The 16,184-nt window shown below is 47.7% G+C and overlaps 1 protein-coding gene across 2 annotated transcripts in view; it reads left to right on the top strand.

Moving 5' to 3' along the window:
* FAM120B (family with sequence similarity 120B) overlaps positions 1-16,184 on the top strand; it is a 68,187-nt gene that overhangs the window by 35,850 nt on the left and 16,153 nt on the right. For both annotated transcript variants that reach the window (XM_010848515.1, XM_010848514.1), the window contains exons 4-6: positions 468-569; positions 3,606-3,778; positions 9,231-9,323. In XM_010848515.1, coding sequence (XP_010846817.1) covers positions 468-569; positions 3,606-3,778; positions 9,231-9,323 — 368 coding nt within the window. The remainder of the gene's footprint in view (positions 1-467; positions 570-3,605; positions 3,779-9,230; positions 9,324-16,184) is intronic.

Here is a 16,184-nt window from a genome sequence, read left to right as displayed (position 1 = left end):
ACAGAAGTGCCTTTATTCTAGATTATTCCTACCAGCTTTCTGATTCGTCTGACATAACACTAGACTTAATAGTTGCGTAAAGTAGTGAATTTAAGAGCAGAAAGGACTGTCATATTTCTGCTCCCTGAATGTTCTCTGGGACGGTAGGAGGGTGATGGGGAAGGAAAGCAGGATGCTGCAGGAGCCGTCTCGGTGGTGACTGAGAGGTCACCTCTGCCCTCAGTGATCACCTATCCAGGTTGTCCTGTCACCCACCACCCAAGGTCATCATTCTGGTGGGACTGGATGGACGACCATCCGATCAGAGGGTAGGAGATCCACTGCTGGATGCCCGAGGCCCCTTGGTGACCTTGGATGTGAGAACTCACTGTGCTCACCGGCGTGGAATTGGTCCTGCCGAGGTGGCTCTCGTGCAGTGTGGTGATGGACTGGTACGCACGTCCACTGATGCAGCTGTCTTTACTCAGGTGGTTCCAGCACCGGCCCCGCTGTCAAGGAGTGGTTTGTGTACTCCGGGAACCCACTGAGGCAGCCAGACCTCGTCAGGCCGCTGCAGATGAACATTCCAGGTACAGACTGCTGCTAAATCGCTTCAGTCGTGTCCGACTCTGTGCGACCCCAGAGATGGCAGCCGACCAGGCTCCTCCGTCCCTGGGATTCTCCAGGCAAGAGCACTGGAGTAGGCTGCCGTTTCCTTCTCCAATACATGAAAGTGAAAAGTGAAAGTGAAGTCGCTCAGTCGTGTCCGACTCCTAGCGACCCCATGGACAGCAGCCCACCAGGCTCCTCCATCCATGGGATTTTCCAGGCAAGAGAACTAGAATGGGTTGCCATTGCCTTCTCCACCAGGTACAGACAGCCTTGATTAAATGTCAGAGTTGTTTACCACATGATGCAATAATGATCTCTGTGGAAACATACTTTTCCAGAACTGCACACACACTGATTTTCATTTCTACCGTGGGTCCAGGAGTGGTGTCCCTAATGAAGTTCTAATACAACAGAGGAAAGGGCATTATACAGACCTCTCCAGGCCCAGTCTTCTGAACCACCCTGCCTCACTCCCCTGCCTGCTGTCCAAGGTCCACGCCAGGGGGAGAAGGAAACCAGGACCCCCTTAGTAAGCAGCTGTGAGTTAGCACGGTTGCATTCTTGCTGCTCTGCTTGGGGCGATTCTTGTCTTGCTTCCACGATTGAAAGTGGGCTTGATGAATTGGGAAGAGGAGGTGAAGGAAGGTGTTCAACTGTAAAAGTAAGTTTTTTTCAAGGGCCAGTAGGAGGGGAGGAGAAAACAGAGTTCTGCTAAAAATTAGTCGAAGTACATTCTTCCTGTGGGTTCTTAGTATCTGGAGAAAGCCAAGCGTGTTCGACCGTAGGAGACAGGGTTCTACACACAGACCCTTGAAGAGAGGACAGAGTTTTGGGCTTATTTTAGTGGCCTTTCTTATTGTTTCACAAAACAAATACTTTCCAAAATTTTTATATTCCATTTTTATATGCTTTAAATTCTTTCAAGTCACTATTGTGTTCTGTCACTCAAGCCTATAATTTACCAAATAAGAAACATTGTGAAACATATTTCTTATAAGTGGAATTGTACAAGGAGAGAAGTTGAGGGAATATTTCCTAATTCTCTCAGTTGATAAGTGATATACTCAAACCTAAATATTAGTATTTTAGTATTTCAAACCTAAAGGTACTTATCACAAAAACAATTTAAGAATGACACATTTTACAGCAAGAAGTACTTTTAAAGAATACCCAAAATCATTTCCCAGAAATGTTTTAATATATATATATGTAATTTTCATTTTATAGTATCGTTCCAGAAATAATGTAGAAAGGGAATATTTGGCCTTTCATTATTATATTACGAGTTAATTTTAGAGGCCCTCGATATAAGGTTTTAATAAACCCTAAAGTTCGCGTAGCTGTTGGAGAGACTGTTTCTGAGGCCTGTGGGCACGTGCTCCTTGGCACCGCTGAGCTGCAGGTGTGTGCGTGTTTCGCACTGGGACTGCACACGGGGCCCGTGCTTCCAGAAGGAGCGGGAGCCCCGCCCGCCCTCGGAGGGCGGGCGTGCGTCTGCCGTCTCTAGGACCCTGGAAGTGGGGCCTTGAACTCGTGTTGCAGGTGATTCAGATGAATGACTGTTCACATTTATGTTAATAACAATACAAAATGATAGGATTTTTATATATAAGTCTTCTGTATATCCATGAGGAAAAATGCCAGATGGTTTTTATTTTAGACTCATTTGGAAGCTGGATCATCCAGGTGCCTATCTCATGGTTTTCCAGCACCCTGACAACGTGTATGTTAAGAGCAGTGGACTCCTGCTGCTTGATCCTCACCTTCTGCAGGCCCTCAGAAGGGTGTACCTGGAAATTTGGCTTTCTTTCCCCCGACCTGCCCCTCACAGGGTCCCTGCGTCTGTGCATCATCCTCAGCCGCCTCCCTTACTGACACGCTGCATTTTGTGCAGGAAGTCTTGACCACACAGCAGGCAAGCATCTGACATAGCTTTTTATCTCCCAAACTGGATATTCTTCTTTAGGCAACATGTAGGTGATTTTTTCTGTCTTCACAGAGCCTCGTTTTGGTCATTTTAAGCATATCCTTATTTTATAAACCTCGGAAAGCTGATTGCACACATCTAATTGGTAGTTTGTCCATCTGGAATGATTTTTAAAGCATTCAAGAATCCGAGAGTAAGCTTAGTATTTCTTGGCTGTATAAAGACGTGACTCCCCAGCACCTTGCAGATCTTCTTTTATAAAATGAAACAAGTTGTCATTCACAGAAATTTCCTCCTTCCCAGTCCCTCTGGGCAGCACTCTTGGGACTTGCTCATTTCTGAGAAGCTCTTGAGACTTTGCTGTCCGTGAATTCACACAGAAGCCTTTGCCAAGTGAAGACATAATTTGACTTTTGAAGCTGATACGTTTCAGGAGCAATGCAAATAGGACCTATAGACAAAATCTCAGCTGCCCATGGAACTCTGGGTGAAGTGTGGGGGCCACCCTTGATCCTTTCTGGCAGAGTCACGCAATTTTCTCATACTGTGAAATGTTTTCATTTTGCTGTTTTTGACTATTTAAAAATGTGAAAATCATTCATTCATAATTTCTGCATATAAAACCAAGGAAAATGTATCTTGCACAATTTTGGCAGCTGTTTCTTTTGCACAGTGTACTTTGAAAACCACTAGTCCAGGAAAATAAGAGAGCCGACTACCAGAGTAGACCAGTGGTGTTCTTGCCAAGCACCCCGTCACAGTCGCATCTGTCTCACTCCCTCGGACAGCACAGCTGAGCACAGGAAGAGAAAGCCCCCCCTTTCCTGCACAGTATAGCTGTTTAAAGAAAGAGGAATGTTTTCAATGAAATACATATATGCTGACCTTTTAGGATTTCTGCTTGTTTAAACCAGGAAGTTCTGTTAATGTTTACTTTCCAGTTGCTTTAAGTGTAAAAGCCCAAGGAAGTCAGCAAGGAAAGAGGTCAGTGCCCTTTACTTCTTTACTTTGTTTCTGAGAAGCGTCTTATAACTTGCTAGTACAAAGAATCATGGTAAATGGACTCTTTTTTTTTTTTTTAAACTAGGGGGAACGCCTAGTTTGAGACAGCTGTGGCTGAGCCAAGAGCCAGGAATCCAGGCCCAGCGCTTGGACACACTGCTGGCCTGCTTTGACCTGTCATCCTCGCGGGAAGAACTGCAGGCAGTTGAGCGCCCCTTCCAGGCGCTGTGCTGCCTCCTGGTCTACCTGTTCGTGCAGGTAACCTCCCTCCTGGCCGTGGCTGCTGCAGTCACCCCTCGCTTCTGGCCCTTGACTTTTGTGGGGTATGGTGGTCTGGGGTGTTGCTGAGGGCTGGTCCCCTGCCCCGTCTCTGCCCAGTGTCTGTTTCATAAAAAGTGAGGTCTCTGTGTGGCCGTACATTTGAGGAGCCCTGTTGGCTGCCAGCATAGAAGTGGGCTCTGCACCTCCCTGTGATAGAAGCTTGAGGTGTCTGCCAGGTCCAGGCCGTGGTGCACTTTGCTCACGATGGCCCAGCTTTGTGGAGCGTGGGCTGTCCTGTGTCCCTGTTTGGATGGTGGTTGCCACAAACACGGGGCAGGTAAGCCACCCTCAGTGAGGTTTAATTTACTGCCTCTTCACTGGTTTCACACACACCAGGACGAACTTTCATTTTGAGTAGAACTTTCCTTTATTTGCACCAGACTCAGCAAAGTATAAATCAGTAAATGATCACAGGATTATTTAATGTTTAAATGAAAAATACATTTCTTTTGCTACTTTTACTAAATGTGCATGCATGTATTATCCGTTAATGCTTTCTTTCCCTTGTTTATGAATCTGCAGGTGGCTAAGGAGGACACAGTGGGGGTTGGGAGCTGGTCGATGACCAGTGGCTGAGTTTTCTCCTCCAGGAGAATAAGCGGTTTCTTCTCAGGACTGTGTGTGAATATATGGATAGTGATATTTGGATATGGATATATCTTTGGATAGCCTTGTGTTAGCACTCTTAGGACTACATTTTGCATTTCTTTTTCCAGCAGGAGAGAGAGGTCCTTGAGCCCATTCGTAGTCAGTTGACACAGCTCTGCTTTCTTGTCAGCTGTGCAAGTGACTGTTGGCTATGAAAATCCACTTCCAGAAGGAAAATATCCCAAATCACAGAATAGTCACTTTACATCCCACGTATTTATATACACCTGAGGCTAGACAAGTATCAGAAGGAAAATTTCCACTTTTACCTTCTTAGTACTAGTAATTACCTTTAAATGAAATCTTTTTAGTATAAGTCAGCATGAGATAGACTCATTGTTGGTTGACTTTAAAGGATACATTCAAATTAGAACTTTTAAAATAGAAAACAAATCAATGCATCAGTGTTATCCCTTAGATTAAAAGGTACTATACTGTGTTGCCGGAGAAGGCATTGGCAACCCACTCTAGTACTCTTGCCTGGAAAATCCCGTGGACGGAGGAGCCTGGTAGGCTGCAGTCCATGGGGTCTCTAAGAGTCAGATACGACTTAGCGACTTCACTTTGACTTTTCACTTTCATGCATTGGAGAAGGAAATGGCAACCCACTCCAGTGTTCTTGCCTGGAGAATCCCAGGGACAGGGGAGCCTCATGGGCTGCCGTCTATGGGGTCGCACAGAGTCGGACACGACTGAAGCACTTAGCAGCATACTGTGTTGTTATCCATAAGGATAACTATTCTCTCTTTAGATTAATAACTATAATCTCTTTAGATTAATAAGGCTAAAATGGTATACTTTTGTATGCTGCTGCTAAGTCACTTCAGTCATGTCCGACTCTGTGTGACCCCATAGACGGCAGCCCACCAGGCTCCACCGTCCCTCAGATTCTCCAGGCAAGAACACTGGAGTGGGGTGCCATTTCCTCCTAGTTAAGCTTAAATTAGGTGCCACACAGGATGAATGCATACTGTTTAGTGCACACAGCGTACAAAGAAACAAAGCCCTCGTTTGCTGACTGTTGGGCCCTAACTTGGTTAGCTCATTTTCACTTGGAGTCCAGCCTCCAAGTTAACATGTTATTAGAGGCTAATTTGAGAAACTTTTCCGGAAGGGTAATTTTGCATCATAGAAAGTTTGCATATTTTTTATAATCATGGTAGAGCAAATACTTTATCATAATAATCTCTACTATGTGAAGTTTTTAAAAAATTGGTATTACTAAGAATCTTGTCTCCTCTGATATGTTATCAGTTGAGTTCAGTTCAGTTGTTCAGTTGTGTCCGACTCTTTGTGACCCCCTGGACTGCAGCACACCAGGCCTCCCTGTCCATCACCAACTTCTGGAGTTCACCCAAACCCATGTCCATTGAGTCAGTGATGCCATCCAACCATCTTATTCCTCTGTTGCCCCCTTCTCCTCCTGCCCTCAATCTTTCCCAGCATCAGGGTCTTTTTAAATGAGCCAGCTCTTCACATCAGGTGGCCAAAGTATTGGAGTTTCAGCTTCAACATCAGTCCTTCCAGTGAACACTCAGGACTGATCTCCTTTAGGATGGACTGGTTGGATCTCCTTGCAGTCCAAGGAACTCTCAAGAGTCTTCTCTAACACCACAGTTCCAAAGCATCAGTCCTTTGGCACTCAGCTTTCTTTATAGTCCAACTCTCACATCCATACATCACTACTGGAAAAACCATAGCTTTGACTAGATGGACCTTTGTTAGCAAAGTAATGTCTGCTTTTTAATAAGCTGTCTAGGTTGGTCATAACTTTCCTGCCAAGGAGTAAGCGTAGATTTGCTAATTACAAAGATGGTGGCAGAGTATGAAATCGATAAACTGAGAAAGTATGATTTTTTTTTTTTGCTACATTGTTGGCATGCGGGATCTTAGCTCCCCAACCAGGGATCAAAGCCATGTCCCCTGCAGGGGTAGCACAGAGTCTTAACCACTGGATCACCAGGGAAGTCCAAGAGTGATTCTTTTTTTGTAGGCTGGTTTTTTAAAATCAGCTTTCTGCAAAAGATGCTAATGGCAAGAAGTAGAACTAACTATATGCCAACAAACCTGTCTAAGATAGAGGTGAGGGCTTATGAGTTTAAAACAACATATTCTCTGCTTGGTCTTGCTTTTGTAGGTTGAGATCTTTTCTCTTGGTCATGAGTGCTATGCATTTGTAGATTTCTTGCTTTTTCTGCAACGTAATTATAGCTTCATTTATACAAAGGCAACTTTGTATAAAGTTGGAGTAAAGGTAGAGATGGATGGTGACATTTGGTGGCTGAGCCGCTGACCCTGTGAGGAGGGTGTGGAGGTGCTGCTGTGGCCGGGCCCCACCCATCTGTGTGCTCCGCCCCCTCATTCCCAGGCTCTGTCTCTCTCTGTCTCTGTCTCTCCTTGCTTCTCACTCACACTTTGGTTGGACTTTTTGATTTCACAAAGGATGGGAGGAGTTGCACATTTGGGGAATCCTGGTTTCTAATACGGAGAAGGCAGTGGCACCCCACTCCAGTACTCTTGCCTGGAAAATCCCATGGACGGAGGAGCCTGGTGGGCTGCAGTCCATGGGGTCACTAAGAGTCAGACATGACTGAGCGACTTCACTTTCACTTTTCACTTTCATGCATTGGAGAAGGAAATGGCAATCCACTCCAGTGTCTTGCCTGGAGAATCCCAGGGATGGGGGAGCCTGGTGGGCTGCCGTCTATGGGGTCCCACAGAGTCAGACATGACTGAAGCGACTTAGCAGCAGTAGCAGCAGCAGGTTTCTTATAAATGGGGATCCAAAGACACAGTTGACATCTGGGGCTCGCAAGCGTGGGTGTTTGTCCCAGCTCTGATCACCCTAGCTCAGGCTAGCTGTGGGTGCCTTCTGTCTGCAAACCCCACAGTTGTCAGCTCTGGAAATTTGTGTTAACCCTTGATGACCTACATTGCTCCAAGGCTCAGATTTGGCCATAGCTCAGGCTTCCCATCGGAGAAGGCAATGGCACCCCATTCCAGTACTCTTGCCTAGAAAATCCCGTGGACAGAGGAGCCTGGTAGGTTGCAGTCCATGGGGTCGCTAAGAGTCGGACACTACCGAACGACTTCACTTTCACTTTTCACTTTCATGCATTGGAGAGGGAAATGGCAACCCACTCCAGTGTTCTTGCCTGGAGAATCCCAGGGACGGGGGGAGCCTGGTGGGCTGCCGTCTATGGGGTCGCACAGAGTCAGACACTACTGAAGTGACTTAGCAGCAGCAGGCTTCCCACAGGCGTTCTGGAGTGTTCTGCCTTGCTCATAAGTACCAGGCTCTGCTGCCCAGCCTGGCTCTGGTTGACATGGAGATTTATACACCAGGGACTGTGGATAGGGGGAGAAAAGACCCCGCCCACCTCCAGGGATGTCTCTTCTGCCCTTGGTGTGAGTGTGTGTATATGAGAGTGTGTGTGCTCTGCTGCCCCAGACGTGTGTGTGTGTGCTCTGTTGTCCTGGGTGTGTGCGTGTGTGTATATGCTCATGCGTGTGCTCTGCTTCCCTAGGTGTGTGTGTGTATGTATGCTCTGCTGTCCTGGGTGTGTGCGTGTGTGTATATGCTCATGTGTGTGCTCTGCTGTCCTGGGTGTGTGTGTGTGTGTGTGTGTATGAGAGTGTGTGTGCTCTGCTGCCCTAGGTGTGTGTGTGTGTATGCTCTACCATTCTGGGTGTGTACATGTGTGTGTATGGTCATGTGTATGTTCTGCTGCCCCAGGCATGTGTGTGTGCACACACATATGTGCACATGCACTCTGCTGTGCCTGTGTGTGTGTTTTGCTGCCCCGAGCGTGTTGCCTCCCACATTGTGTGTGTGTGTGTGTGCACATGCGTGCTTGGCTGTTCATGTAAGAGTGTGGGTGCCTTGCTGCCCCAGGGAGGTATGTTTGCTTTGCTGCTCTGAGCATGCATGCATGTATGTGTATGCACACATGTGCTGTCCAGAGCCTGTGTGTGTGCTTTGCATGTTTGTGTGTGTGTACTTGGGCACATGCTATCCTGTGTGTGTATATGTGTGCACTTTGCTGCCCTGAGCATGTGCACATGTGCATGTATCTGTGTATGTATATATACGTGTACATGTGCTGTCCTGTGTAGGTGTGTATTTTGCTGCCATGACCGTGTGCACACGTGTGTGTGTACATGTGCATGTGCTGTCATCTGTGTGTGCACTTGCTGCCCTGAGCATGTATGCATGTGTGTGTATTGTGTGTGTGTGTACATGTGCATGCACCACACGTGTGTGTATTGTGTGTGAGTACATGTGCATGCACTGCCCTCTGTTGCCCTGAGTATGCACACGTGGTGTGGGTGCACATGCACGTGTGCGTGTTTGTATGTGTGCATGTGTGTGCGCGCAGTACATGCACAATGCTGTCCCATGTGTGCGTGCACTTTGCATGCATGCATGTATGTGTATGTGTGTGTGTACATGTGTGTGTGTTTGTGTGTGTGCACATTGTCCTCTGCGCATTGCTACCCTGAGTGTGCATGCATGTATGTGTTTGTGTGTATGTGCATGCACTTTTGCTGCCCTGGGCACACATGCGTGTGTGAGTGTATATGTGCACACATTGGTGTGTGTGCTTTGCTGCTCTGAGCGTGTATGCACGTGTGTGTGTGTGCCCTTTGCTGCTGGGTGTGTGTGCACATGTGTGTATGTGCATGTGCTGTCCTGTGCCTGTGTTCTCCCAGGGCTGATGCTGGCTCTCTTTCCGTGCAGGTGGACACTCTCTGTCTGGAGGATTTGCACGCCTTCATTGCGCAGGCCCTGTGCCTCCAAGGAAAGCCCACCATGGAGCTTGCGGACTTGCAGGTACTGATTGTCACCACCCTGAGGATGGCGCACCTGGCCACAGGGGTGACACACTTGCCGGCATTCTGTAAACTTGGTTGGTGTTTCACAGGAAAGGCTCCATGACTCCCTCACTCTGTGACTCTGTAACCCACCTGGCCACAGGGGTGACACTCTTGCCGGCATTCTGTAAACTTGGTTGGTGTTTCACAGGGAAGGCTCCATGGCTCCCTCTGTAGCTGGGAAGTTTGCCTTCTGGTCCCCTTGGCCCTTTCGGCCCTCCTCCTCCCTCCCTCTGGCAACTCTGTTCTTTGTGTCTGTGAGTTTGTGTTTTTTTGGTTTTGTTTCCAAATTCTACATAGAAGTGAAAGCGTGTCATTTGTCTTTCTCTGACTTATTTCCCATAGCATCATGCCCTCAATTCATGTAGTCACAAGTAACAAGGTTTTATTCTTTTTTTATGTTCCATCGTGTGTGTGTGTGTGTGTGCGTGCACAGTGTGTGCACGCACACACACTCATTGATGGACACTTAGGTTGGCCTGCTTGTCCTGGCTGTTGTAAATAGTGCTGCAGTGAACACGGGAGTGCATATCTCCTCAAGGTAGTATTTTCATTTTTTGCAGATAAATCCCAGGAGTGGAATTGCTGGATCATATAGTATTTCTGCTTTTAATTTTTAAGAGCCTCCATACTGTTTTCCACAATGACCTCACCAATTTATATTCCCACCAACAGTGCATAAGGCTCCCCTTTTCTTCATATCCTCTCCAGCATTTGTTATTTCTTATCATTTTGATAATGGCCATTCTGACAGATCTGAGGTGATAGCTCACTGTGGTTTTGATCTGCATTTCTCTGATGATTAGCAGTGTTGAACATCTTTTCATTTGCTTGTTGGCCATCTACATATTTTCTTTGGAACAAGGTCTATTCGGATCTTCTGCTGAATTTAAATCAGATTGTTCTGTTTTTTGGTTGTTGAGTTGTATGAGGTATTTATGTATTTTGAATATTTACCCCTTATCAGACAAATGTTTTGCAAATAATTTCTCCCATTCAGTGTGTTTTCTTCTCATTTTGTTGCTGGTTAACTTTGCTGTGCAGAAGCCCTTCTTTCCTTTTCTCCTTTTCATTTTTATGAGGTATAGTTGATGTACAATATTATATAAGTTACAGGTATACACCACAGTGATTCACAGTTTTAAAGGTTATACTCCATTTATAGTTTTTATAGTTACTGTAAAATATTGGCTTTATTTCCTGTGTTGTACAATATATCCTTGTCGCCTATTTATTTTTGTATGTAGTAGTTCGTATCTTTTTTTTTTTTTTATCTTTTAATCTGCAGAAGTATTTTAGCTTGAGGTATCTTCACTTGTTTCTTTTACAAACCCCATCCGATAGGTTGTGGTATGTGTCCTGGGTTGGGCGGCTGGGCATCCCAAGACACCATGCCCCACTCGCTCTCCTTGGGGGAGCCTGTTCCCCAGCCCCTGCCCTGTGGAATGCTCGCTCCCAGGCCGGCTGGGCAGCAAAGCCCACACAGCCCGTGCAGAGCCTCTTCCCAGCTCCAGGGCTGGAGGCAGAGCTCGCTGGCTGCCTGGTCCTGCTGCTCTGAGCTCAGAGCTCCATGTGCTCCTGCCCCTTCCTTCTGCTCAGAGTCGTCCCACTTGGGGCAGATCTGAGGCATCTCAGGCTCTCCCAGGGGTGGGGCCTTTGAAACTCAGAGGCCAGAACTCAACAGGTTTGCCTTTCCCTGCCCCGTGTGCTTGTTGATGGCGCCAAATCTTAGGTGACTAAAGAGAGGGGAGGAGGGTGGGATTACAGTTAGTGCTTCAGGTTTGATCTTCCTACGTCTCTTGTAAAGATTTGCCTTTTGCCATCCTTTGAGTCCTGGGTCCTTTCTGCAACTCTGTATTTATAAACTTAATGGTAGATCTCATGGTGGTCTTGGCCCTGGATCACCCTTCCTTCTGACTGGGGCACGAGTGGCTGGGAGAGCTGCCTGGGGAGAGGTGATGGAGGAGGTGAGTTCCGCTCTGAAGCCCTAGGACGCTGTGTATGTTCAGGTGACTGAGTCAGAGCCGGGCTGAGGAGGTGGTCAGGACAGCGGGCTTCACGCCCCAGGATGTGCGTGGGCTCTGCTGCTGAGGGGATGGTCAGGACGATGGGCTTCACGCCCCAGGACGTGCTTGGGCTCTGCTGCTCCCAGAGTCATTTCCTCTTTCATGTAATTTTTCATGAGGAAGATGCTCGGCTTCAGGCCAAGCTGCACGCTCTCTTTCCTGTGTTCCTGGGTTCTTTCTGTAAGCTGGCAGACACTCCAGTAGAAGTTGTTTTTTCTGTTTATTATCCGGGGTCCTCCATTCTGAACCTCAGACATGGGTCAGGACTAAGTTGGAAGTCGTGTGTGTTCAGAGGCTGCCTCCTCAGTGTCCTGGCTCCATGAGGCTGCAGATAAGACAGTTACGGTTGGGAGGCCTGTCAGTCCTGATAGAGCCAGCTCGCCTGAGACAGCCACTGACTTTGGCTGGGGGGAGATTTTGTTGCTGCGCATGGTAAGCTCAGAAAACTTGGAGTTGTTTCCTCTGGGACTGTGGTATTTTAGTGATCTTTTAGGGTGCAGCAGCCAGCCCAATCCTATGACAGGCAAACCTTGCCAGTGTGTCTCTTACTTCATTTTACCCTCTCCTCTTGTTCCTCGTAAGTATCCATTTAAATTCTAGGAGTGTATTTCAACACAGTTTGCATTTCCCTGGCTTAAAGGTGAAGCATAAAAGTGACCTTGGATGGGAACAGACCGCGCAGAGGAGAGCTGCTTTTTGTTTTGCTCGCTGGGGGCAGGAGCCGCGTAACAAGTGCTTGCCCGCCCAGGCCTCGGAGTTCTCACCACAGCGTCGGCCCTTCATGGAGGTGCCGTGCTCGCCAGGCCCAGCCCTGCCCCAGCGCCTTGTGAGGAGGAAGAGACTTCTGGATGTGCTCCTGCTGGGCTCCTTGTTAAACCAAACCTCGATCTGATTTCTTTTTTCCTCTGAGACAGATCAGAAGATGGTAGATTTCCCCACACAGCCTTCACATGTCAATTATTTACATGTGAACCCAACAGCTATTTTTAAAGTACCCACTGTGGGGCACTCCTGCAGTGAGCTGGCTGGCACGTTTGCCCTGCCGTGTTCTCACAGGCTCGTGTGTCAGACAGACGTGGGCGAGTTACTCTCTACTCACAGTCACGTGGCTCGGTGCCCACCACGTCATGTCCAGGCCCTCGGCACAGACGCGGGCTCTGCTCCCCTGGCTCCCGTCTTCCTCCCCTACACGCTTGTCACGTGTCACACAGATGAGCCTGTCTCCTGCATGTTCACACACCTACCTGTTGGACCACAACTCTCCCTGTCCTGAGGACGCGTGCTAGGCCATGGCTGTGTGACTGGAGTTCAGATGCCTGCCACTGGCCCCACCGCTTCAGGCCGCCTCCTCCTGCTGTGGACGCCGCTTTCTTACCATGTCACATCCTGTTTCATGGCAGGGGATGGCACCAGACAGGGATGGGAAGTTTGGAAGTCTAAGCTGGGGAGTTGCTGGGCTCCAGGAGAATACCAGTGTTTGATTCGAGCCAGCAGTATTTTCTAGCCCATGTGTCCCCTGTTGAGGACAGAGCATCTGAGGGTCTGAGTATGACTCAGACAGGTGGGCATGTGCCAGACAGTGTCCTTCAGCAAATAAAAGCTTTCTTTGGAGAGTGAAAAGTATAAGGAGAAGGGACAGGTACAACATGAGAAACCTCCCGGGGAGGAGCTTGGAGGCTGGGTGGCCTCTGCCCTTGGAAGCTGTGGGACCCTGTCCAGTCCAGAGGGCTGGGAGCAGCCACTGCTCCTCGTGTGCCTGCCGGTGAGGTTCAGGCCTCCTTGGGCTTGTGTGGGATGGTCGTGCCCAGCCACAGCCACAGAGAACTTCGGTGTAGAGCCTCTAAAGTCTAGCTGGCCTTTCAGACCAGGGAATGCAAGAGCGTGCCCTTATTTTGTTTTCTGGTGAGTGGTGACATGTCTGCAGTACTCTCCTCGCCCTGCCTGGGTTTCCACCTGCTTTTAAGACAGTTACTCTGCTGAAGCAGTGCCTAAAGGGGCTGACTTACTTGCTTCAGCTTCAGTGTACGCGTAACTGCTAGTGAGCCCCAGGTGTGATAAACACCACACAGTGGCGTGTTTACTGCTCAGTATTTACCCTGAGGCTTTGCAGCAGTTCAGTTCAGTCGCTCAGTCGTGTCCGACTCTCTGCGACCCCATGAATCGCAGCATGCCAGGCCTCCCTTCCATCACCAACTCCCAGAGTTCACTCAGACTCACGTCCATTGAGTCAGTGATGCCATCCAACCATCTCATCCTCTGTCAGTAGAACTGGTTTTTCTGGTTTCTGTGGCCGTCACCTCAGCAGGAAGTGCTCAGGAATCAGCTCCTCCCTATCTTCATTCCTAAGCATGAAGACATGCTTAACTCCTATTTCCGAAACATGGGTCACATCCTCTTATCATTTTATTGCTGAAGCCTTTCCTTAGCCACATGAAATTAGCCCATGCTCACCAGTGACTCTGACTCTGGATTCAGGGCCAGCCTTCCGCCACACTGACTTGTCCCCACATCCTGGTTCTTTCGGGAAGAAGAGTTGCTGTGTGACTCTCCCAGTTGCCAGAAAAGGCCGTCAAGCCTCATATTTTCATTCTGCTCTTTTGACACAAACAAGTATTTATTTTTTGAATACACGCTTAGTTTAACATTTGAAAACCATTGTGATTGCCTTCATTAGCACCATGCATGTTGTACAGAAAGTATTGGTTGAATTCAGTTATTGTTTGTGGTGAACAGTCTCAGCAGACTAGGACTAGAAGAGAGTTTTCTTAATCTAAGAAAGAGTGTCTAAAACAGAAATCAGACTTTATAGTTAAATAGTGGAAGTTTTTCCACTGTGCTGTGCGCGAGTCAGGGGTGCCTTCTTTCACCAACTTACCTTACACTGAAAGAATAGAATAAAACTATCATTATTGACAGGTGGTATGATTGTGTTTACGGGAATCCAAGTCTACAGAGCAACAATTAGACTCACTACACAAATTATCAGGGGCTAGTACAGAGTTGACACGCATAATTCAAGTATATTCTACAAAAACAAGCAAGTAAAGATGACCACCACATTTACTGTGTTTACCTTAACATCAAAGGAAAAAAGCGAAACATTTAGGAGAAGCAGCAGTTGGATAGAATCCCACTCTGAGAGCTGTAAAGCTGTGCTGACAGAATGCACTTCTGGGTGATAACAGGCTGCCTGTTGAAAGGTGCCACTGTCTCCAGAGTGATTACATGCTAAGAGTGCCCCAGCCAGCGCTGCATGCAGCGGCATAGAACAGCGCCCAGGGTGAGCAGTGTAGAAACCCCAGCACTGCACACAATGGTGTATAACAGCCCGGAGGGTGAGCAGTGTAGAAACCCCAGCACTGCACACAATGGTGTATAACAGCCCAGAGGGTGAGCAGTGTAGAAACCCCAGCACTGCACACAATGGTGTATAACAGCCCGGAGGGTGAGCAGTGTAGAAACCCCAGCACTGCACACTTGGTGTGTAACAGCGTGGAGGGTGAACAACCAGAGATGCCCCAGCTTCAGCCCCGAGAAGCCCGAGCCTGCTGTGTAGTTCGTCTGTCACTTGCTGGCGAGCGGGCCTGTCCACACCTGAGTTGTCGGGTAGCACCACCCTCGGGCCGTGGGGTGACTGGCAGCTTCCGTGGCGCTAATGCCACTTGCTTTGTGGCCCAGGTGCTTGTCGCCTGGTTTGTTTGAAAATTCAGATGGTCTGCAGAGGATCTCTGCTTTGGGAGGTGGTTTACTTCTATTAAATTTTACTTTAAAAGCAACAGAGAAGTGTATAAGAAATGAAGAAATTGATTCTCTTACAGGAAAACCTACTTCATGAGAGAATTGCCCCCAGCCTGCCGGGGTCCAGCCCCGGCTGATCCAGGGTATTCGAAGGGGAGACGGCTTCAGCGACTATTTAAATATTCATCAAAGATATAAAGAGTAATAGAATGAGGATAGCTCAGTAGGAAAATTCAGTGGAGAAAAGAGGCTGAGTAGCTTGGTTTACGCGGGAGACCAATAAAACTTCAAGACAGGAAGCTTGCACCACTTACGTAGGCCGCAGGCGTCCTTCCGTTCTCCCGAAGGAGAGGAGGCACTGAGGCCTCCCCGGTCGGATCTTAGAAGCCCAGGCATAATTAGTAAGCATGGCGGGTTCCGCGCTCCAGATGGAGGCTCAGCCAGAGTGAGAGAGAGAGCGACATGGGGAGACCAGTATTTCGAGGAACTGATCCCAATTCTTTATTTTCCAGAGTCTGTTTTTATACACTGAGATGTTATACAAAAGTCACGTGGGGACAGCAGTCCTGACTTTTATTAAAGTCAGGTGCTTCATACAAATGTATACAGAGGTCTTAGGGGTGTTACATCATCTTCTGGCCAGGGGGGCCTGCTGACAATTTATGACCCTCTCCTTGTGACAGTGGTCAGTCAACCAGAACACTTTTTTCTCCAAGGGTGATTATTCTTAAAACAGACGCCACCCAAATAAAGTTACATTCCTATAGGGTGAGGGTGTAGTAGGTTTTAGTTAAGGAAAGAATTTACTTAGCTTAAGGTCTAACATGATTAATATCAAAAGTTAATACTTATTTCTTCTATATATTCATTAATGTGTGTAAGGGCAGGGGATGTGGAGACTTAGCAACAAACATTGGCTCAACAAATGAAAAACCCTTCACCAATACAATTTCTAATCAGCCCATTATACTTATACTAATAGTTTTCTAACTTTTCTAAGGAACCTGTTTTTAGAA

The sequence above is a fragment of the Bison bison genome, unplaced genomic scaffold, assembly GCF_000754665.1.
Source record: "Bison bison bison isolate TAMUID 2011002044 unplaced genomic scaffold, Bison_UMD1.0 scf7180017864269, whole genome shotgun sequence".
Lineage (NCBI taxonomy): Eukaryota > Metazoa > Chordata > Mammalia > Artiodactyla > Bovidae > Bison > Bison bison.
Note: the sequence above shows the minus strand (reverse complement) of the source record. Positions and strands in the feature narration are given on the sequence as shown.